Genomic DNA, 23,368 nt, shown 5'->3' on the forward strand with positions numbered 1-23,368 from the left:
ATCATCAGACACATGAATATGAAAACAAATACACCTTCTTGTATGGCCACATTCATTAAGCTACTGAGAATAAACAATTCAAATATCTATCTGCATCACAATACAACAAAGATGAACATTATTCACCTACTTTTGAATTTTTGCACCCATTTTTAAACGGTTTCTGGCAACCTCGATAGTTACAACTAACAGATGTTAACAGTTGCTGCTGGAAACTTGTAACAGTCTAAATATTCTGACACTTTTGTTTCTTGTAAACAGTTCAGATGAGGCGTGTATCAACAAAATTAGTGAAATACTGTGCTGTGAAAGATGACAGGGAAGAATGATTTTGAGTTACATTGTTATACAGTACATACAGCACTGGTCACAAAACATTATCTAAAGCAATATTCAAATTTCAGATCTGGGTACTTTCATAGCTATAATCTTTTAAGTTTCCAAACAATCTGACTGCTTACCAGTCGGCCCAGCCGACATTATCATCTTTCAGAGGCTGTAGTGCGCTCAGTTTTAAAGCTAGAAGATGTTGGTATCATACCATAACATGCTAGCTTGTCAGGAAGGGGGCTAGATAACGTTCCATAACGGGAGTCCCTTGACCTCTCAACTCAAGATATCATTATAGACATGTTCAAAAACAACCTGCAGTACAAATGTGTTATTTTGGCCAATCCTTAAACGGTGTATTTGATCATTTCTGCATATTGGGGTTCCTAGACAATCTTGAATTACATACACTGGGTCTGATTGTGCAGCTGAGACTTTTTGGGGATTCAATGAGCCCAACTGTACTGATGTGACGATTTCCTAAAATTAGAAAAAAAAAATCATAATATGTTGAATAGTAACCCCTGTATCAAGATATATATCATATCCTCAGATTCTTGCCTGTACACAGCCCCATTCCTCCTGTGTGCCAATAACAAGAGTCAAAGCCACCATTCATTTTCATATCATTTCATCTCCAATTAAATGTTTGGATGCTACTTATTAATTTCACATATTTATTACTACTACGTGCGTGTGTGTGTGTGTGTGTGTGTGTGTGTGTGTGTGTGTGTGTGTGTGTGTGTGTGTGTGTGTATGTGTGTATGTGTGTACAAAGAAAATGAATTATTGAGCTGAATTCATATGTCTCTACAGAATACCATCAATTTATGAAATCCATCATCCATCTCAACCTCTTGTCCCTAACGGGGTCGCGGGTGCTGGAGCCGATCCCAGCTGACATTAGGCGTGAGGAGGGACGCCAGTTTATCACAGGGCACATAGAGACAGAGGGAGACAGACAGCCATTCACACTCACATTCACACCTTCGGGCAATTTAGAGTAATAAATTAAACTAACACCTGCATGTCTTTGGACTGTGGGAGGAGCAGGTGAACCAGGAGAGAACCCACGCAGACACGGGGAGAACATGCAAACTCCACACAGAAGGGCCCCAGCCTGAATGATCAGAAGATTAATCATTGCAGCCCTCTGGTTATTCCTCTCTTTAGTTTGTAGAAGTATTACCTACTTAAGAGCTGCTCTGAGCTCTTATTTATCATGAGATTCAAAGATTAACATTCAAAGTTGCTACTGAGGCTTTCGAATGAACCTTTAAACTTGTACTCTGTAAGATTTTCATCTATGTAATTGGCTGTTAAGTTATTATCTATCAAAGAGTGAGTTAAAATAATGGTGACTGATCATATGAACCACTAATGGGGATTCAATGTCTTGCTTAAGACGGGAGGAGTCGAGGATCAAACCTTCAACCTTGTGGTTTAAAGAACAACCGCTCTACTTCCTGCGCCACAGTTGTCTTTCTTATTAAATCAACTTTCTTTAATGGATATAACTCATCACCTAAATACATATTGGCAGCAGGCTATTCTATTTATGGGCATAAAATAAGAAGAAATAATAATAGTGCACTTTGACTTATAGGAATATTCCGCTAAGAGTGTAGCCTAATCTTTGTCTGGAACTGTACAGAAATAAACATTGAAACAGAATGAACAAACATGCAGGAAAATAGAAAATCTGTGCAGCATTAGAATAGAATTCTAGCGTCAACTGTATGAATGAGCCTTCCAAGCTTTGAACTACTGCTTACAGTCCTTGTTTTGCATTACCAGACTATTGCGCTGTGTCAGTGCTGCAGTATGGTCTGGCTGCAAGAGTTAACATTCTGGGATAAAGGAAGAAACGCTCCAAGTTGTTTGTTTTTCTTTAAACCAGTCACAATGGTCCTGAGTGGCGCTAAACCTGGATGAAGCGGGAGTGCCTTGCGAAATAGATGGTGGAAATAGCAGAAGGGGAAAATGCCTGACACCGAGCTAGACGTCATTGCGGCACTGGACATCTGATTAGCCAGACTAGTACAGCCCTAATTTTTGTAGTGATAAGCAATGTTAATAATTAAAGCTACTCTATTTCAAACCTCTCAACCAAATTGCCACTCAAAACCAAACATTTTATACATAGCAAGACTCTTGAGCAAAGCAAGGGGAAGAGATGTTAACCACTCCGCATGACACAATCTGCGAGCAGCACCTCTTTGAGGCGCCAAGAGCCGGCTCTTGGAATTTTGTGTTCCACTTATCAGTTAAACTCTTGAGATAATTTTACCACATTTCTGAGGAATACAAAAATGGGAGAGAGGGAGAGGGAGAGGGAGCGGGAGAGGGAGAGAGAGAGAGAGAGAGAGAGAGAGAGAGAGAGAGAGAGAGAGAGAGAGAGAGAGAGAGAGAGAGAGAGAGAGAGAGAGAGAGAGAGAGAGAGAGAGAGAGAGAGAGAGAGAGAGAGACAGAGACAGATACCTTCATGCAAGACATCTCGTAATGTGACTCTCTCCCTTGAAATGGCGATGTCTTTCACTTTAGCTTTGGCCTCCATCAGAGTAACACTCCTCAGGTCATTCTTCTCAATGCGGAGAGATGGGTAACCTGTGAGGATGAAAAACACAGACGCATGAAGCAGAACACTTTCAAAGGGATTGACAGGTCTTTTAACCCTGATTAACACTGGGGGACTTGTGCTTTGCATCACTTTGACAGAGAAACACTCACAGATGGGTGTCTTCTAAAACACACCAAATCCTCATTTGCATTCAGTGAATTCCAGCAATTACAAGAAACATGGCCAGCAAGACATGTACAGTACCCTGCACATGTTGCGTCAACGCAACTTCATGCAAAGTCCTGTATTACAGCACTTCCATTACATAAACTCTCTATGTGCTCACTGACATAAGCTGCTGGGTTACCGAGTTAGGAGTGAGTTTGAATTAAAGAAAACACACACAAAGTTCACCACACAGACGAATAAACAATGTAAACAGGACCCCTTTATATCAACACACTCCATGTGTACACAACATGTCAGTGATGAGAGATAGCCCATTCTAACCTCCTCTGCAGCTCACTGCAACTAAGAAGGACTCTGCCAGGCTGAGCAGTGCACAGTTGCTTAAACAGACTGGAGATAAACCAGTAGATGAATGGAGACGATGGAAAACTCAATGCCAAATAAAGCTGGTGTCAGTAACAGTCAACTTGTCTCCAGGAGACAACTTCTTGTTCTTGTGAGCTACATCTGATAATTATATAGAACTACTTTTATAGAAAACCAGAGTTGTGAGCTTGATATTTGATAATTAAGCTGAGGGGTCAAGATAACACTTTATTCTAAAAATGAAGCTCAAAAACAGATCCTGTCTGAGTTTTAGTTACTTGGATTAAACGTTTAAATCTCTGCTGTAGTGTGCAAACTGTACAGTGAGTAGTAACACAGTAAAGGTCAACACTGCCCCCTGGAGGGCATACTGAGTGTGCCATTTATCTTTGACAGTGAAGGAAAACAAATGGTAGTAATAGTAATTAAAATGTCAGATGGAAATACCAATTAAAAAATGGCACAAGTCAGGCAATGAAGCTCAAAGTCAAACCGCTAATACCTGCTAAAACCTTCTGCAATATAATCTTTATTGAGAGCATGTATGTTTCAGTCTACATACTGAATTATACTTTAAGTGTCACTTTTCCCCTGTGTTCACTCATACAGATCTGGGACACTGGTTTTCTGTTTAAATGTATACGACTGGGAAAGTTCTTACTTGGCCCACCAGATGTGAAGGGTTTGATTTCAAGACTGGTTTGTATTTTCTCTCACAAACTTGCACAACCTGCTGTTAAATTTAAACAAATGTGGGAGGCTGATTTTAACATCATGATTCAGGATGAAATATGGAAACAAGCTTTAAATGACATTCACCATTGCTCAGTTAACGCTAGGTTACAGTTGATTCAATTCAAGGTCATACACAGGTTACACTATTCAAAGGTTAAGCTGCATAAAATCTTCGCCCAAACTTCTCCCCTGTGTGAAAGGTGCAAAATATCAGACAGCACCCTTGCACACCAATTTTGGCTATGCCCTGAGATTCAGAATTTCTGGTGTTCAATTTTCAGAAGGTACTCCCATGCACTTAAAGTAAACCTGGACCCTGACCCCGAAACCGCTTAACTTGGCATCTCTAACACTTTGGAGAACATGGGTCGAAATGTTATCACAGTGGTGGCTTATGGCATGGTCATAGCAAAGAGATGCATTTTGAAAATGTGGAAATCTGACTCACCAACTAAATTCGAAGCCTGGCTGAGGGAGCTGGTAGGAGTTGTCCATGTTGAAAAACTGAGATACGAGATATCTGGCAACTCACAGAAATTCTATGGTATATGAAGACCCATCCTGGAGTACTTGGAACTGCAGTTAAACCCCCTAAAGAGTACCTATTCTGACATATTTGATGCACTCAAATGGACACTCGACTCCAATGTTTTAATAAGCCTCTTTGTGCATAATCTGTTTTGATAAGTTATGGTTTGCGTCAAGTTTTTATTTTTAATATTATTATTTTATCTTGTTTATTCATTTATCCTATTTTTTACAATTCATTATCATTATTATTACCATGTGTATTTGAAGAGTACATACTCTGATATATGATGCACTCAAGTGGATACTCGGACACTACATTAAGTCTCTGTGTGTACCTAGTTTCGACATGTCATGGTTTGTCAAGTATTTATTTACTATTATTAGGTGTGTATGTATATTGTTCGTTTCTCTGAAAATTGAAAATAAAAATACTTTGAATTTTTTTTTTTAAATGTATACGGCTGGTAGATGTGGGATGATTTTAGGTTCAATGTGTCGGCTTGTCAACCTCCTGGCGTTTCATATCTCCCTCATAGACACCTCACTTGGTCATCAATTATTGGTAACCATATTCTATTCAACTGGAAAAAGCCAAAAAGATGGGATCAAGGATGTCATCCCAAAAGCGTTGTTTTCTTTAGCAATGAGACTTTTGAAACATGTAATTAAACACAACTGTCTGTCCTTCTTGCTTCTTCTTGCTATCCATTATCCATTCTTTCTTAGATTATCTTTAGTATATCAATGATTTGGATAGCATACAAAATGTCAGAAAATAGTAAAAAGAAAATCACAAGTACTTGGAGACCTGACTATATCAAGTCTATTGCGGTGTCCCAAATTGTGCACTTCCACCCTCAAACTGGCTTTCACGCCATCGATGGACACTCAACGCCCTCAATCGCTGCCATTTTGTCTACAAACAGTGCAACGGAGCGGCAACAACTAGAATCACTTGATAAATGTAAAAAGAGGTTCACAAGGATTTTTGGCGTTGTGTTGAGTCAGAAGAGTTGTCGGAAAAGCTTTTGGGAAAATAAACAGAAGAAGAAATAAGATCTTCATTTCCGGTAAGTGCGGGGCGGCAGTGGGTGATTTCAGTCATAACTTACTGAGGGAACTGACATAGGGCGCACAGTGTCAGTACACTGACTGCAGTGTGCGATGTGGGACACAGCATATGACTATGACCTTTTATTTTTTAATCTCCAAAAAAAGCCAAAGACATTAAATTTACAATGATATAAAACAGAAATCAAATCCTTACAGCTTGGAGGCTGAAACCAGACAAAGGTCAGCATTTTCTCCTTAAAAAATGACTGAAACGATGAATCATTGCTCTCATTTTCTCTACAATTTTCTGTAGACTGTTTTATTGATTAATAAAATGAATTCATTCTAAACAAAGCTGAGAGAAAATGTTAGTATAAAGCAGGTGAGGTGAGGGGCCAGGATGCTAAGGCTGGAACCAGCACGACGAAGAACAGAAGCCTGCCATATTTTGAATTTCTACAAAAAGGATGTACTTTTATCTGACTGCTCACACTGTTCTTACTAAAATCAGGTCATGAGGTTGCAGAAATGTAACCATGTACAGCATTTATCAACACAGCGTAAAGTTCAGAAAACATGTTTTAAGAGTTGTGATTATTACGGTGCACATGACAAAAAAATAGTAGCACACTCTTAAGTTGTCTCTGCAGCTTCACTGTGACTTACTTTTGGTTTCATGAGGGGGAGCGCCAGGGTTTTGGAAGGAGGAGGCAGCAAGCTGGAGAATGGGTGCAGAACCAGGGTGATTGTCTAATGACAGGAGGAGAGGGGGGGAGTGGAGGGTGGGAAAGTGAGAAAGAAGTGATTTAATGGATAGCTCACTCAAATTACAACATGACCTGAATGAATGGATGGATGTATACTGTAGTTGTACATTTACAGCTCATACACAAAACATCATCAAACCAGGTCTGCTTGCAAGTTGAGTAAACCTTCCAATCAGGAGTTGGGTAAAAAAAAATGGATGGATGGAGGTGCAAATAATCACATTCAGCAAAGCATGAGACATAAGGAAAAGGCAAGTGGGTCAAACAATATGCACAGGAGGTGAGATGTGGGTTTGTATCCACAAGAGGGCAATGAAGGATCACATATTGCCAATTAGACACCACAATTATAGCTGATATGCTTTTCTAGTCCAAGGTTTGAGTCTCTCCACAGATGTATCACCCCACATGTAGTTCTGTATGTGAGGGGCAATAACTCATTGACAAACCTGCATGTGCAGGTGTGACATGAATGTTTTGTAAAAACCTGTTCCTGGCATATATTATGTGTTATGCAAAATCTTGTGACAAGAAAGATGGATCTCTCTAGGACTGTAGGAGGACTTTTTACAGGCAGGAAAGTGCCCCGCCTTACCATTCCTTACATTAGTATTTCATTATTTATTTATTTTTGTAAATCATTTTGATTTGTGCGTCGGTGTACAAGGATTGTTCATAGTAATTTTCCTCTTTACGAGCACTTGTTCTGCGACCTCCAGAGACTGCAGGAAGTTACTGCTCCCAGCCAAGAATTAGTCCGGCACCTAATGGCAAATTGTTTCAGATTAAACAAACACGATATTATCTGTATATTAGTGCTGATCAGTTTATGCTCCCACTGGACAAAGACACGGTCCTGGCTGGATATGAGAGCGGTATAAATCAGACTCTGAGAAGTTTAGCTTAGTTTTGCATTAAGACTGGAAACAGGGGGAAACAGCTAACCTGTCTCTGCCCAAAGGTGAGAGAATCTGCCCACCAGCACCTCTACAGCTCACTGATTAACACGTTGTATCTCCTTGGATTGTTTCTTACCAAAACCAAGATGTTGTGGTTTTACAGAGCAGCCAGCAGCCTCTAAGCCTCATGATAATTAGAAATTGATAAGTGCAATGTTTATATTACAAAGCATTCCAGATTATTTCCACAGATACATTACAGACTTGCCTATAATTACGACGGATGCCAGCCTTGAGAACAAGGTCTGAGTAATTATGCTGCTACCAAACACCAACAACAACTAACAAAATATTCTGCAGGAGGAAATGTGTTAGAACTGAGATTCACTTACTGTTTAATCCACTGTCCCTCTGGTAAGAGATTCATTTGCAAAAGTAAGTAAGTTCTAATACGGTTCTGAGGTAGACGAGCGTAATGTTTAGATTTAGCACTTTGTTACTGTGTTTCCCGCCATGTTCTATATTTACATCAATTTTAATACAAAAGGCGGCTTGTACTTCTCTAACTGCTGAACAGCTGATCTGACACGAAGTACACAGTGCACATTTACACATTGCTCAAACAGTAATAGGTCACAAGGGTAGAAGTGAGAACAAGACCGCCAACATCACTGCAGGAACTCTGTTCTTCATTACAATCTTATGTTACTAGTTAAGATAATTAGGTCATTCTCAGTCGATTATTGCATTTGGAAAAGAATGCACATATGTGGAAGCCAGTGTGACAAGACGGGATGACGGGATCAGACTGGATGTACTTAAGCACTTCTGTGTGCCATCTTGTAACCGTAATTAGCTCCACTGCAATGTTTTGATGTTTTTAAAATGAACCATGAAGTGATGCTGCATCACTCTGGGTAATGCTGTGGTGAGAGGGAGTAAAATCTTACTGGTGACAGGGGCTGCGTTATTTGGCGTGTCCGCCCTCAGGTACTGTGTGGTCTGGGTTGACGGCTGAGACAGGCCCTGCGAGCTTCCACTTTCGCTCACACTGAAAGACACAGACAAGAAGAACACGGAGAACTTATCCAGAGGCACCGCAAGTGTTTTGTACCAGAAATTGGTAAATCCATAACTAAGTCCTCCCTTCTTCCTTCTTAGTAACTACAAGCTAGTTTCAAACTTTTAGATTTACTAAATGGGGTTGCACCATAGTGAAGATTTTGCTAATGTGTATATCTGTTGCTTAGAAACGTCACTGTCCAATCAAAAGCAATGAAGGATGTCGACAATAGGGCTGTGTATGGATTCACATACTAAAATACTACTATGTCAAATTAGCATGTGGTGTGTTCAAAAGGTAAAGCATGTGGATTTTGTGTACCCAATAAATGCCTGAATGTATTTTAGATTAGCATGACGTTTTGGGTATGCAGCATGAACTACTGGACATACTCAACTGCCACATAAAGCACTGCAACTCTTCAGACTGCTCAATATCAGATATCTTGAGCCAGGCTAAAAGCTGTTTATATGTCGCTTTATTAGGTTTTAATAGAATTTTTCAGGTCAGTTTATCCAAAAATTCCTGCATGGAAATTGGCCGCAACCTTTTTTTTTGAGATGTGAGAGCCACTGGACAGGACAGACCATACGTCGAGTCATGTGATGCAGTAACGAGTCATGTGAGTATGTGATTCTCGAGCACAGGCTAGATCACTGCATATCATGAACTCCTAAAAGTTTTGGCCAAATGATGTACACTTTTACACTTTCCTGCAGACAATTATTTTTAATGTAGGTATGACACTGTCATGCATCCTCTCAGGACTTGGTTATGCTTTCTGTCCCAAATACCTGTACAGAAATGGGAAAAGAGGCATTTGTGTATTCTGCGGGGAATAGGTTACAGACAGAGTTGAGACTCTTTTAAATCCAAAATAAAAGATGTGTTTCATTGATAAGCTGGTGTCGACCTGGTATTGACCTGGTAATGTAGCTGACTCGTTTGATTTCTCTTTTGTGAGTTCCAGTTTTCTGTCTGTGCTGCTGCCTGCATTGGCCAGGTGTCACTTGAAAAAGAGAATCTTAATCTTGATGGGGCTTTCCTGTTTAAATAAAGGTTAGGTTAAAATAAAATATGGGGGAATGTAAGAACCACAAGTATTCATGTAATGTAGGGTAAGAAATGAATAAACACACACACACAAACATCACACGAACTAACCCGTGTAATTTGCAGCATATTGTGTAATTATTGTTAAATTTAAGTGACCACCTTCCCAGTTTCCATAATTATTAAACTATACGTATTTCAATCAAAAGTCAGGTAAGGCTCAGGTTCAGTTAGCTGTGCAACAGTTACACTTGGTGTTACATAAACTAGGCTAAATTAGATTTTTCAGCTGGTACAGCCAGCTACTGCTCTCCAGCAGGACTCTTTACTTTGTTACATATTAACTTAAATTCTAAATACTAGGGCTGCAACTGATTATTATTTACTCGATAAATGGTTTGAGTCCATAAAATGTCAGAAAATAGCGGAAAATGTTTATTATGATTGACTGATTACGGCTCAGGGTAACGTTTTCAGATGCCTTTTTTCTGTCTGACTAAAAGTAAAGAAAATTCTAAGATATTTTTTTTACATCATAAAAAACCTAAATTTTGAGCATTTTGCTGAAAAACATACTTAAAGGATTATCAAAATAGTTTCTTATTAATTTTCTTTTGATCAACTAAGTGATTATGCGGTAATGGGTTCAGCACAAAAAAAACATAGAGTAACGTTCATGCTAATCAGAAACCTGAGTGATTTTGGAAAAGAGCATCTGAGCACAAGGATCCCATCAAGGAATATGATCAAATCACGCTACTTTGCCAAAACAACATTCCGGCAACTCAATTTAAAATATCACATTAGACATATTTCCATGAGATGTAATAAACAGGTTTTGTTCAATATAAATGTAGGACTGTTCCAATGGCAAACCACTTTAAATTAACAGCAAGTGGATACCTGTAAGTCTGCATAGCTACATCCATCGGGAGTGGAGATTACAGGAAGAGGAAAACTTAAGTGTAGGTTTTAACTTGATAAAATCCTCTCTGTGGAGATGACCCATTTTGTTGGTCTTTGAACAGAAGCATTCGGCAGAAAATACTAACATAACATCCGCAGGTTACACATGCACAGCTGTAAATCTGCTGGTTTTCATCAGCCTCTGTATAATGAGTTGACTTTGCTTAGCTGATACATAAAGACAATGGTCTGTTTGGAATTGGGACACACAAAAAAAAGAAACAAACCTGTCCTCCATCTCCACTCTCTTCATGCTGTGCAGGTGCAGGATGGCCAGTATAATGGCCACGAGGAAGATGACAATGCAGCAGACGCTCACACTTATATAGAACACCTGGGTGGAGGTGGTGGGGGCTGTCACACCATCTACTGATGAAAACATGCTACACATTAACAATCAGAGACAGCAAAGGAAGAGAAACTGGGCATTGTTGAACACAAAATACCAACCTTACTGTCAAAAACTTCAACTGTGATTGCTATTATGAAAGAAGCACAGCAGCTATATGAGGTAATGCAATAAAATAAAGACATTAGTGTGAGAGAGAAAGAAACTATAAGTGCACTGGGGGCTCTACTTATGGGTTAATGGAGGCATGGAATAGTAAAGGCTGTGCCCAGTATCCAGTGTCTGAGAGCTTTTCTCATCACCTCTCTAAAAGCCTCTGAGGGCCCCAGGTTCCTCGGGCCTACCGAAGCAGAAGGGAGACAACCCACTAATGGCACTTTGTTACTGGGGCAGTGGGCTCACAAAGAGTCTGAATAAATCCCACTGGAAGAGGACAGCCACTCCAAGGGGTGGAGGGGTGACAGAGTGCACTTCAATAGGAGAATGAATGCTTCTCTTTGAGCTCTGGAATCGCAGGCCTTGGTTATGGAAAGATTGAATAATGTGCACTGCTTTACAGAGAGACTTCTCAGTACTAATCTAGCCACCGTCTTATCAGGCTGATGCCACCAATAGTATATGGAGCTGCTAGAGAGGGATAAGGAGATGATGTGGATGGGAGATTACTTACAGTCAGGCCGTGGAAGAGTGTTATTGTTGAGGGGAATGGGAATCTTTGGTTCAGAATCGATTCCTGTTCACAGAGGAAGAAAAGAGAATTATATCTCTACTCAATCTCATTCACAAACCTCCCATAATCAGTGCCATATGTCATAAAGAAAGGACAAAACAAAGGTAATGTAGTGAATGAAACTAAAACTGCCATTGACAAAGGTTGAAATAAGTTTTTACTGTCAGTTATTTCTGAAAATGAAGAGTCGTGTATTTCAGTTAAATACTGATTCTTAGATGCGTCTATGAAAGATGATGTCTCGATGCAAAAAAATAATAATAATTGGATATGCAAGTTGTGTCTCATTGAATTAAGAAAGTAAATGTATCTTCATTAATTTTTTTTATATTAGTTATGGGTCATTAGATGCTATGATTTAGAAGAACAAAGCAGCCACACGGCAAGGAAAAATAAATCATGTTTATAAAGAGAAAATGTTGATGCATTGTTTAATCATCACATCTAAGTCCTCTGAATCAGAAATCAAATCGTGAGGTGCCTAAAGATCCCAGCCCGAATTTCCACCACATCACATACAACATAATAACAATGTAAATGTGCTCTAATTTAATTTACAGATGTTTGTCTTTGGCGTTTTAATTGGTGCTGGAAGAAGAAATGCAGGGGCCTTAAAAGGAAATTAAAACCAACCAAACGGCTAAATGGCTGTCTTAAAAGTGGTGAGGACCTGCAGAGAATTTATTTTCTGCTTCTTTAGTAAGTAAACGCAAGTTCCAAATCTCTCTCCCTCTCACTGGAGGAGAAGGGCATAGATGTCAGTAACAGTGTCATTTAGACTAAATAAACTTCCCATCTGTTGTTCTAATAGTCCTAATATTGATAGGTAGTACAAACAAAAAAACAAGAAAGTGCTAATTAAAAAACAACAGGGAGACTTGTGTTTAGCTAATCAACATCCAGTATTCTTCTCTCTAAAAGTTCCTACCCTACAGGAAAGGACAACTTCACCAACTAATCTCTTTGTTAGGGACTCAGGGAAACAAACGTGAAATAGTTTTTTAGGTTAAGCTCCTAAAAAGACTTCTAGGTCCCTTGAAAAGTTCTAGACATTACAAATCACTATACGTCAGTAAGCGCAGGGCGATTATAAAACAGTAAGCATGCGTCATTGTCTGTCCTCTGCTCGCACCACTCAGGCATACAAAGCATCTCTTATGGCTGCTAATTTGACTCATGCTTAAAATAAGATGGGAATAAATTAGTTTCCATGGGGAATATGGTTAAAAGCCTCCTGGTCACATGTAATTATCTTCAAGCAGTTTGAAAATAGCACAGTGCTGAACACAGAATACAAAAACCTGTACATCGCCCGCTATAACTCTTAAAGGTTTCTGAAAAAATACAGTGCTGAACACATCATCCCTCAAACTGTCCGCACACTCCAGGTTCTATGTTGAATATAAAAACTATTTAATCCAAGTATCATAACAGTAAGTTATAGATCAGGGGTGCCCAACTCTGCTCCTGGAGAGCTACTGCCCTGCATGTTTTAGGTTTCTCTCTGCTCCAACACACCTGAGTCTAATGATGTGCACGTTATCAAGCAGCTGAAGCTCGTCACAGGTTTGATAATCATTAGACTCAGGTGTGTTGGCGCAGGGAGAAACCTCAAACATGCAGGGCAGTAGCTCTCCAGGAGCAGAGTTGGGCACCCCTGTTTTAGACTGTTTCTAACAGGTCTTTTCACAGCAGACATTTTGAATTTGTCGTAGCAGGAAAACCACAGGTGTTACTAATAACATTAAGAATGGCTCAGTTCCACTGAAGTGTCCCAGTAAGCCAGCAGGCACAGCCATCATTATTCTAATTAATTACACCTGTTCTTCTTCCTGCTACAAAAAAAAAAGTCTACAGGTGGATACATAATGACACTGGTGAAAAAGAAAAAAAAATATTCAGTAAGGCTGCACTTCTTTCTTGATGTGTAAATCTAACCATACATTTGTACTCGTGTATTTGTTCTGAACAAGTAAAGACATAAAATGGGAATAAATAACATCAAAATATTCAAACAATTAGGAAATATTTGCAAAGCAATGTTTTTTTAAATTAAATTCATTTTTTAATTACCGTATTTTTCGGATTATAAGTCGCAGTTTTTTTCATAGTTTTATTTAGATTTATACTCTGGAGCGACTTATGTTTGAAATTATTAACACATTACCGTAAAATATCAAATAATAGCCCAGGCTATTATTTATCTCAGTCACGTAAGAGACTAGGCGTATATCAGCAATCGTCACACACACACGTCAACCAATCAAAATTCGGCGGGGGCGGGACATGGCAGAAGTGCTTTGTGAAAAAAAGATGCTACCTGCTACTTGGAGTTGGCGGAGTTGTTCAGAAGTGACACCGAGAAGGAAGAGTTCAGTGGATTTAGTGATTAGGAGTGACAGATGGTTTGGTAAATGTAAAGTATGTTCTATATTCATTCATTCATTCATTCTATAGGTTATAGTTATTTGAATGACTCTTACCATAATGTTACGTTAACATACCAGGCACGTTCTCAGTTGGTTGTTTATGCGTCATATAACGTACACTTATTCAGCCTGTTGTTCTCTATTCTAGTTTTATTTTAAATTGCCTTTCAAGATGAAATGTCGTTTCTTGGTGTTGGATTTTATCAAATAAATTGCCCCAAAAAATGCGACTTATACTCGAGTGCGACTTATATATGTTTTTTTCCTTCTTTATTCTGCATTTTCGGCCGGTGAGACTTATACTCCGGAGCGACTTTTAATCCGAAAAATACGGTACATTTTAATTTAATGTCAATGTCAACAATTTTTCTTTACAAGATCAAAAAGGAAGTGAGAAGAAGAATAACTTAATCTCACCCCTTATCCCTAAACCCTGCTTCCACATTTAATAATGAATTCATAATAATAAGTTCTTTAGAATATTAAGATACATACTTTTATAGCACATTTTCCTCCTCTTGAAGTTGAGAACTGTGTAGTTGTTGGCATGGATGGTCAGATTGAGCTGCACTGTTAAAACAGCCTCTCCATCTACCTTGCCCGAACAGAAGAGGTCCACTCTAAAGACTAAAGAGAGAGACGCACACAAACACTTTCATGTCATTCAGAGAAATTTCTCCTGCAGTGCATGCCTATCTGCTTTGAATCTATGCCAGCAATCACATGTCGAATCAGTGAATTGTAAAGATTAATATATAGAATTGCATGCTTTAATGACTCATTTGGTGAGCAGAATTGTTTCATGTAACGGTGTCACAGAGCCGGGCTGCTGTTTCTGACAAACAACCACGCCCCTAAAACTTGTTCTTTTTTCACTTGGGCCTTTGTATTGATAGAACAAAAGAGATATAACGTGGTAATTAGTGAGTTTAAAGATGCTAGTGGCCAGAATCCGGTAGACACAGAACAAGTTCAAGCAAAATGGAAATTTGACAAACCAGAGGGAACATGGGGCACCTCCCCCTGACTGGAGATGTTGCTCCGTGGTTGATTCATGGCAACAGGGTTCTCCATGAGGAAGCCAAGCCGATATTCAACCTTTAAACAAAGAATTGTAAACAAAAGTTGGCAACACACAAATGGGTTGCATTGCATGTGTTGAAGCGGATAATCAACAATCAGACTTACCTTCGTCTTGGAATGCCATGAGAAGTGAAGGCTGTTGGTCTCACTGGGCACAGGCAGGGTGAAGGAGAGAGCGTAGTGATTCACCACATCGTCTCGCACATAGTACAGCTCTGCATCTAGGCCTGTTTGAGGACAGAAGACATACAATTGTACCTTAAAAGAAATATTTTTGAAATCCAGAAGAAGAAAAAAAAACAGCACATTTTCTAATTTAGAGGTAGATTTAGACTCTCACACAGAGCAAGCCATGGAAAATATCACTCAAACTGCCAGCTTGGATTAGGGGGGGTTTCCCCACAATAAAGGAGATGGACTAACCACATCTGTTAGTACTTGAGACCTCTTAGTGCCCAAGTGAAAAACTTCAAAACATTCAAGTGAGACAAAATCCAAATATGACTGCAATTTTCTGTTCAGGGAACAAAATTGTGCAGGGTAAGGGTTAAGAGGAAGGGACTGGAATGCCTTAGATAAAACTGGACTTGAACACAACAGCCACAGTCTTTAGTTAATGTATAGCTTAGGAAATGCCATTGTACATGGGCATCAGAAAGCTAGACGGGTTAGTTACTATATGTTGTGTTTCTCTCTCATTCACTTCAACAACATCCAGCTTAAAGAGTGTTTTTCCCTGCTGCATGAAATAAAGTCTAATGTGCCGGTGAAATCCCCAACCCTGGCCTGGGGCAGCGCTATCAGTCCTTGAAAGCGTCTGTCTGGCAGAGTGGGGTCTGTCTATCAGTCTGTGAGTATCTAGTTTAAAGAGAGGGGAAGAATGTGCCCAGGCTCCCCCAATACCCTCGGGCTATCTCAGAGCTCCGGCTCATAGACCTTTCTCACATTGGCTCAATTAAAAACATTCTCAGGCATTTACCAACACAGAGAGGGGACGGGTGTTACATAAACTAGCATCTAAGCAAGCCCGAAGAGTAAGGCAACTGGCTTTCCTTTCCATTCATTAAGAAGGGGCTCCTTGTACATGGTCTAAACATGTAAAAGTAAAATATAGTTAAACAATTACTTAAAACAAATATGATTTACTATGTATGATTATTACGAGAAATGAGTTAAATAACAGATTTAACCATTAAAGTGCAATCTTAAAAATGCCTTTCAGGGATAGTCTGCAAAATTTAAAGTGGGGTTGTTGTACGTTTGTATCAGAGTATTAGCTACAGTAGATGGGGATCAACACACCCCCAGTTTGGAAAAGCTGTCTGAAAGCAAGGTAAAGCTATGAAAATATTCTTTATAAAGCGTACACTCATGAGGACCATGGTATGCAGGTGAAACCCCGAGAAAAAAAACTGTGTCTGGAGTTCAATCTTTGTTGCAATTGGTATATATATACTGTATTGTGTTACTATATAAGATAAGCACATATAAGGTTTATTTTAATTTATTTTATCCTTTTTTCCATTAGGCATTAACTAAATCACTTAGTTAACTTTGTTGTCTGTGAACATGTTTTATATTTATCATTTTAAAAGGTCCTTCTTGGGACGGGCATTGGAATTTAGCAATAGATGTAAATGCTGAGATACATTGTAGTATTACTGTATTTAAACTACAGTAAATACATGAAATTACATTTTCCTGGTTAACTGCTAAACATTACACTTTACCAGGAAGGCACTAACTTTGTGTGTTTGTTGTGTGGTGCTGAGCAGGTAGGTACAGTCAAAAACAATGCAGATGGGATGATGTGAGTGAACCTCAACAGTTTAGTTGCGGAGTGTAAAAAAACGGTGAGCTGAAAGACCCTATAAAGCTCTGTAGAAACTGATGTAAACTGCAGAACGGGTGATAACAAATGCTAAAATCTGTGTGGACAAAATATATAAAAAATAAAATATTTAGATAACATCTTTATTGTTTAGCCTAGCCTTAAATAAGCAACTGAAAAATGCTGTGATACATCTGCTTAATTGTAATCAAACCTTAAAATCTGATATTTTGTTCATAATGCATGTAACTCTTTCATACACAGTCTCTGGTGCATATATGTAAGCACTTAACAGATGTGCACACGGCCACACAGTTTGGTTTAGTTTAGTTCATGCTATAATTGCCTTTCTCAGACTTAATTCTTTTTACCTCCCTTGTCTCAACATTTGGGCACCCTGCTTTGATATCAATTAAGATATGCAACCAGGCATAAAGGCCAAAAGAGAATCAGCGTGAGCCTAACTCAAGTTTGTCCCTCCCACAGCCCCATCCACCCGTCCTGCAACAAAACAGGAACATGAACGGATGGCAACAGGAGTCTGTCAGTGTCCACAGACTGAGCAAAGGGAATAAGTGGTTCCTGAGGTTAAGGAAGTTGAACCATGCACTGCAGTTTCACCACTGACTCTCACTCTGCTCTCTGGAATGGGAAAACTGCATTAGTCGAAGGTGTGCCTGTAAACAAGATTCTTGTTAGTGTTTAGTCACAACATATAAAGTGCCTCACTGCATCATTGTGCTGTTTGCTACTACAAATGCAAACACCTCGAACGCTAACTGTCCTCGTAAAAGCTAATGGAAAATAACATCTATTTGAATTCCAGCACAATAACTTGGCAGCATGTTATGTTTTGAGGGATTATTTCCTGCAGGACTTTTCCATTCTCTCTGCTAGTGTCAAGTGATTAACAATAGCTGGAGCAGAAGACACTGTTTCACGTGCAATGATCTGAAAACACTCAATGAAATAACAATGATAGAGAAAATCTAGATGAACGTTATATAATAATAAATAATTACTATTTTGTTGTATTCTGTACAATAACACTAAAGGCTTTCTATTTCAACTCATATCGATACCTCACATTACAGCATGCAATGTGTCCTGCCTCAGTGGAAACCATTTTTCATGAATTATCCTAAATAAGGGGGCAGTAAGCCCCTCAAGCAATAAGGACATACTAACGTGAACTACTATGTTTGCATAAACTCGGCTTCATTGATGCATCGTTTGTCCCAAAGTGACATGCAGCCATAACAGCCAACTGTTAAAATCAGGGCTACATTTTACTGTTTATGCTTGTCATGCACTATTGCATGATGTGACATTGTTTATTGAAAAATATGGCTTTGAAATCTTTTTAGCAAGCCACAGCACCTTGCACAGCCAAATGGAGTAGCACAGAAGGAACGAGAGGCCTTTAATTAACTTTTCATAGTTTAACTCCTTGGATTATGAGGCTTAAGAAAAAAACATTATAACTTCAGTCAGAGTCATTAAAAAACTATACCCTCTGCTTTAAGTGAAATACTCTTAAACCAAAATCAAATATAGTGAATAGTGAATTATTATAGTGAATTAATCAGTACTATAAACGGTTGTAAATGGAGGCTGAGTTATCACAAGCGCAAAAAAATTGTTGGCAGCTATCAACAATCAACTGTCTCGTCCTTTCAGGTTATATTCCTTCCTAATTTTCCTGTTTTCCTAGATATTCCTTTCTTATGTGACACAGCTGTAAGAAACATTGGACAAAATCCACAGTCTGTGCAGAAATACATTCTACTGTTTAGCCAAAGCAAATATACTGTAAGGCCTCAGCAGTCTGAGCTTGGCAAATCAACTTCTAAAGGGTATTTTCTAAAGTTTTTAGAGCACAAAATTGACTGTCACCCACTTGATCAGGCCAACTCAAACAGCTGAAGCCTCATATTAACCTTGGCTGAACAGGCCCCTCATCTTTAACACTGGAGTCACATTAGGAAGACAGTATGAACAGGAGGAGTAATTATCGTGATCAATAACTCATTCAGTGTAATGAATATATTTTACCTGCAGATTTTGCTGGGTGATAGAAGAAATATAACTTTTTCCATCTATAAGCAAGTATGCACAATATGTGAAAGTTTTTTACTTTAATATATTTAATTGAGGTAGAGTCCCATTAAAAGTGAAATCTACTTTGCAAATCAGGATTTGGAGTAACGTTTAAGAAGTGTTTGGGTCTTAACAAATCTATACCCGCAGTATGTGCCGGAACAACAATTTGGGTAGACTTCTATAGATTTCTGAAAGTGAGTTTAATTATCTCCTATATTAAGCAGCATACCTTATAATCAACATTAAAATAAAAACCCTCTTCATCTTTGGATCTTCCCTTGTGGCCGAATCTTGGTGGGGAAAAAATTCCCAGATGCACAACTTTGTTGGGTCAACGGATTAAACACACAAGCAATCTATACTAAACCCTGCACAAATACTCTCCAAGAAACTCCCTGCTGACATTCCTACAGTACAAACACGCTAGAGCGGACAAGTCCTCCTATTTTAAGTGCCTTGCTCAAGGGCGCACTGACACTTCTTCCAGCTGTGGGAAGGGAGACAGGTAACCTGACTCTCGCCAGATGACTATAGTTCTGCCCTGCTTCAGCCTTGACTCCGCCTAGCTCCATTCAACCATCTGGATTCTCTCCACAGGAAAGTGATTTCAGGGTCTGCAAAAAACGGTCAGGCCAATCGGGACCGCCGGGCGGGATTTTATAGATGTGATGTAGCGGAGAAACGACTTGTGATTCAAACTACAATGGCGGCTCGCATCGAAGAAGCAGGCGTCAACATCGATGCTGCCATTTCCTCCTTGTTGTCCAATACCAAATATTTCTTCTTTAAAAGAACACCAGAAAACCCTCTGAAGGCTTTTGTTGGTGGAAACCACGTTGGCTGTTCTGTTTGACTTTTCCCTGCGTCGCTCTCATTAGCGTCAAGGGTTGGTTTCGATGTGAGTGTTTGAAGTAGCACGTCAATAAAGATGACGGAAAAGTGGTTTATCCAATCATATGCAAGGATTTTTGATACGGCTCAGTCTCCTAAAATTGCTTCCCAGTCGAGCGATCCCAGATGGATGAGCGAAGCAAGTCGAAACAAAATTCATCTGGCGAGAGTCAGGTTAGGAGACAGGAGGATTACTCACTGACTCTGTCCTCCCACATTTTTATTACTGGTTCAGACATTGAAACTGGCACGGATACATTGTTGTCGTAAACCTTTTACATAACATCACATATCAAATCAGTCTTAAAAATATACTGAAAAGAGCCATTCCGTCCTTTCATATACAGATGTCAATACACAACTATAACTTACAGCAGCATTAAAATGTTGGGCTCTATAAAGTTTTTAGTTGACATGCAGTGTTCTCTTGCAAACTGTGGATCACGTTGCAGACTTTGAAAGAGGAGAACAAAAGGCGACCACGGCCAGGTGGTAAGGTCCAGGACAGATATAACAAAGACCCTCTTGTGCACACAGTCGACACTGTACCTCCCAAAGCCTTCATCCCTGAGTGCTCAGGAGATAAACAGCCCTCCCTCCAGCCGTTCAATAGGAAGATACTGGCGACATTAACCAAGGAAGGAGAAAATGAGGACCGGCGTGAAACTCTATCAACTGGAAACTCCAAACAAATGCATCAGGCAGGAGAGGGGAGTAATGTACGAAGGATCTGAAAGTATTACATATCAGATACACAAGAAAAGCTATATAGTGAGGAGACTGGAATTTGGTTTGTGATTGAACAAGATATTGTGTAAAGTAGCCCAATGCTAAAATCATTAAAGAAGTTTAATCTGTCAGCCAAGAGGTATAAGAATATTAAAGCAAATGATTACTGCACCGGTCTTCATAAGGTAAGGTCACTGCCACCAGTGTTTTACCATCACATGAGTATGCTGCCAACAAACATGCTTGGGAAAACGGTAGCTTAAAAAAGATTATACGTGTTTTTGCAGCATATTACCAAAGAACACACGTCTGGTGCTAATCCAGCAGCGATTCCATTAAAACTTTTACAGAACAAGCTACAGACAGCAAACCAGAAAAGAAAAAAACATGTTTCACAGCTGATTCAGGTTGGTGGGGTAAAACATTGCAACTACTTCTTTTATATCAGCGGCTGTGGCTCAGTTGGTAGGGCGAATCGGCCAATGTCCGAAAGGGTTGGCGGTTCGATCCCTGCCCTACTTGTGCCATGGTCGTTGTGTCCTTGGGCAAGACACTGTCGTAGTTTACCACCACCATGTATGTCTGTGTGAATGAATGGAACCTGGTCTCTGTATAGCACCTTGAGTACTGAGAGCGCTATATAAATCCAATCCATTATTAAGTTTAATATGAAAAGTGGAAATGCAATACAGCTATTCCACAATTGCTTCAACTTTGCTCAACTACAGGGGAACTGTAACATAAGTATCATATGAATGACGACATATTCAAACCATATTCAGAATAAGCAGGCTTGCAAGTGCTCATTTAAATGATCACAAGACTTGCTAGTTGCTTTATAAAATAAAAGCCCATCTTCAATAACAGTTATCAAATTACAACCCTTTGCTTTAATAACACCCTCTGCACTGACAGGAGTTGGTAGGGATAATCAAAAAGAAGGACACACAAAAGTGAGAGTCACATAACAACAGGGGATGGAAACGCACATCAATTCCCATTTTCTTTGGTTTAAATGTGAACAACATTTGGATGGAAACTTGACTACTGAGGCTTTTTCACTGGCAGCAATACACCTTTCTTTCCAAAGGAAAGACATAGAAAAGCTTTAGTGTATGACCCAACAGAAGCTTCTTTACCTCCATCAACTCAAGAAAAGCATCAGTACTGACATATACAATGAAAAGGAAAGTGCAGCAACAATAATAATAATAATAATAATAATAATAATAGTTATTTAAAATAAAGTTATCCTAGCCTATATGGCTTTACTAGGTCTAGTTAGTCATCATGTAGTAGTATGTTATTTGAAAAGCACAACCAAACAACCTGACCACAGATACCAACGAAGCTTCGACAGTCGGGCTGCAACAGCAGCAAAAATAGTCACATCTGAAAGCATCTTACAGCTGGAAGAAACACACACATTAAGTCACAATCTCTGTGGTTTTCTTTGATTCGCTTCAAAGGAACCATACATCAGTTTCCCTCTTCTATTCCACAAAGTGCCCCAAGGGCAAACGAGGATGAAGGCAGGGAAAGGAATCTGAGCAAGACTGTCAGCTGCTGTCCCTTATAGGCACCTCGTTGATGGTTATTTGTTGCTTAAAGGGGCTCCTTAGTTTACTCAACAAATATTAAATGGTTTACTGAAAAAATGATTAGCAGTTTGAGGCAAACTAACGGGTCATTTAAGAAGTCTCACGCACAACGTCTCAGTTTTCTATTTTTGGCTGCTGTTTTACATGGGCACCTTTGTGAGTACAGCCGCGGTTTGAAAGCCGGGGTTGTGTGTGCAAGGTCAAATATTTTGTTTCTGTTTTTTAGTTTAGAAAGGTGTGTTTCCTAACTAAATTATCCTCTGTTTTAGAAATGCTACAGAAACATAAGGCTTGAAAAATAGGTGATTTCAACATCTACTGCTTCATTTCCACAAATAAGAGGTATATTAAATCAATGAACTTTGGTCTCAATAGAATTACAGAATAACTCAGATTCTTGTGGCATTTGCAGTCACATGGGCAAACAGAAAACATGATTGTCTATTTCCAATGCCAACTTTCTGATTTTAACTCAAGGGAAACAATTTATAAAATGGCCGGTTGCCTTACAGAATCTCCTGTCGAGCAACCACCCATCTCTTGTCTGAGTGCTGCTGCTCTCAGACAAAAGATGTGAAAGAGGGGCTCCCCTATTCAACCACAGGATCCTTGGAGAGTGGCATGAAGGAAATGAATGCTGCTGCCAATCACTGCTCACTGTTCACAGGCTCTTTTTCAAAGCCCCCGCTTTCCTTTCAGCTCTTTGGAGGAAGGGGAGGCTCGTTAGCTGACATGCACTTGGCTCTTCAGAATACAAGGACAATTTTACACTTTTGCTCACATTTTTTGAGACCTGGATATTTTTCATGATCAGCCAGAATTAAGCGAAACTCTGACCTACTCATCCGATCGGGCCGAGGGGAAAAATGTCCACATTGCTAGAATTTTCCCTGTTGTAGTCACAGTGAAATTAAAAGGAAAATGTCTGTGTTTTTACATATTACAATATGTGATGTAGTTGTAACACCAGGTGGAGTTAGATTCTGCCATATGGTGATCAGATTGTATTCAATTGGTTTTTCCTACGTATTTGTATGTCCTTTCTATATTAAAGGCAATTTTAAATGACTAAAATAATCTCTTGGATCTGCGTCCTACTGTGCATTTAGA

At 39.3% G+C, this 23,368-nt stretch overlaps 1 protein-coding gene across 2 annotated transcripts in view; it reads right to left on the reverse strand.

The window, feature by feature from the left end:
- ryk (receptor like tyrosine kinase) overlaps window positions 1–23,368 on the reverse strand; it is a 43,535-nt gene that overhangs the window by 14,161 nt on the left and 6,006 nt on the right. Inside the window, exons 2-9 of one of the 2 annotated variants that reach the window (XM_083940274.1) lie at window positions 15,209–15,330; window positions 15,019–15,118; window positions 14,516–14,647; window positions 11,532–11,594; window positions 10,740–10,878; window positions 8,381–8,481; window positions 6,431–6,514; window positions 2,812–2,937 (exon numbers count right to left, since the gene is read on the reverse strand). In XM_083940274.1, coding sequence (XP_083796400.1) covers window positions 2,812–2,937; window positions 6,431–6,514; window positions 8,381–8,481; window positions 10,740–10,878; window positions 11,532–11,594; window positions 14,516–14,647; window positions 15,019–15,118; window positions 15,209–15,330 — 867 coding nt within the window. Of the gene's footprint in view, window positions 1–2,811; window positions 2,938–6,430; window positions 6,515–8,380; window positions 8,482–10,739; window positions 10,882–11,531; window positions 11,595–14,515; window positions 14,648–15,018; window positions 15,119–15,208; window positions 15,331–23,368 lie in introns of both variants that reach the window. The other variant, XM_083940273.1, reaches the window with a different exon arrangement.

The sequence above is a fragment of the Echiichthys vipera genome (assembly GCF_963691815.1).
Source record: "Echiichthys vipera genome assembly, chromosome: 3".
Lineage (NCBI taxonomy): Eukaryota > Metazoa > Chordata > Actinopteri > Perciformes > Trachinidae > Echiichthys > Echiichthys vipera.